At 52.1% G+C, this 1,234-nt stretch overlaps 1 protein-coding gene across 1 annotated transcript in view; it reads left to right on the forward strand.

Annotated features, from left to right (window-relative positions):
* Window positions 1–205: 205 nt before the first annotated feature.
* The window catches only part of LOC118158475 (filamin-A-like), a gene marked incomplete at its 3' end in the record, with an annotated part of 2,438 nt that continues 1,409 nt past the window's right edge, over window positions 206–1,234 (forward strand). Inside the window, exon 1 of the mRNA XM_035313139.1 lies at window positions 206–241. Within this exon, the coding sequence (XP_035169030.1) occupies window positions 221–241 (21 nt within the window). The remainder of the gene's footprint in view (window positions 242–1,234) is intronic.

Here is a 1,234-nt window from a genome sequence, read left to right on the forward strand (position 1 = left end):
TCCACTTGGGGGGAAAAATGCCACACCACCCCAAGTGCCTACAGCATCATGGTGTTCTTTGCTGACCAGGTGAGGTTCTGGGGTGAAAATAGGCAGTTTGGGGCAAAAAATGGCAGTTTTGGGGTTAGAACGCATGGTTTGGAGTAAAAGCACATGGTTTTGAAGTAAAATCACCCGCTTTGGGGTAAAAACGCCACATGGCCCCGGCACCAGCAACGTCATGGTGCTCTTTGCCAACCAGGTGAGGTTTGGGGCGAAAACGGCATGATTTTGGGTGGAAACGGGCACTTTGGGGCAAAAACGGCAACGTTGGGGTAAAACTGTGCAGTTTGGGGCAAAAATGGCCTGATTTTGAGGTAAAAAAAAATGCAAACTTTGGGGTAAAAACGCCAGGCGGCCCCAGCACCTACAAGATCACGGTGCTCTCCGCCGACCAGGTGGGGTTCTGGGATGAAAATGGGCAGTTTTGGGCAAAAATGCCAGTTTTGGGGCGAAAATGGCTTCTTTGGGGCAAAACTGCTGCTTTTGGGGCAAAACTGCTGCTTTTGGGGCAAAACAGCCCCCTTTTGGGCAAAACAGACACTTTTTTGGGGTAAAGATCACAGTTTGGGGCAAAGTAAGGCACCCAGTTTTGGGGCAGGGCACCCAATTTTGGGGCACAGCACTTGCTTTTTGGGGTAAGGAGCCCGGGTTTTGGCAAACCACCCGCTTTGGGGCAAAATATATCATTTTTTGGTAAAGAGCCCGATTTGGGGCAAAGCACCCAATTTTGGGTAAAGCAAAGAGCCCATTTTTGAGCAAAGTGCCAGATTTTTGGGCGGGGCACCTGGTTTTGGGTAGAGAACACTCATATTTGGGCAAAACACTGCTTTTTTTGGGCAGAGAGCCCCCGTTTCGGGGCAGGTTACCACTTTTTGGGCAGGGTGCCCACTTTTGGGGCAAAGTGCCCAATTTTGGGCAAAGCGAAGAGGCCGCTTTTGGGCAGGGTGCCCGCTTCAGGACAGAGCGCGTGCTTTTGGGCCGAGATCACTCATTTTTGGGCAAAGCGCCACTTCTCGGGCGGAGAATGTCCACTTTTGGGCAAAATGCCACCTTTGGGGCGGACACTGGCTGTTTTTGGGCAAAGTGCCACTTTTTGGGCGGGGAAGGTCCCTTTTTGGGCAGAAATCGTCCCTTTTTGGGAAGCAGAATGCGTCCTTTTGGGGGGGGGGGGGGGGGGGGGTTTGAGGGTCAT

The sequence above is a fragment of the Oxyura jamaicensis genome, assembly GCF_011077185.1.
Source record: "Oxyura jamaicensis isolate SHBP4307 breed ruddy duck chromosome 28 unlocalized genomic scaffold, BPBGC_Ojam_1.0 oxy28_random_OJ70278, whole genome shotgun sequence".
NCBI lineage: Eukaryota > Metazoa > Chordata > Aves > Anseriformes > Anatidae > Oxyura > Oxyura jamaicensis.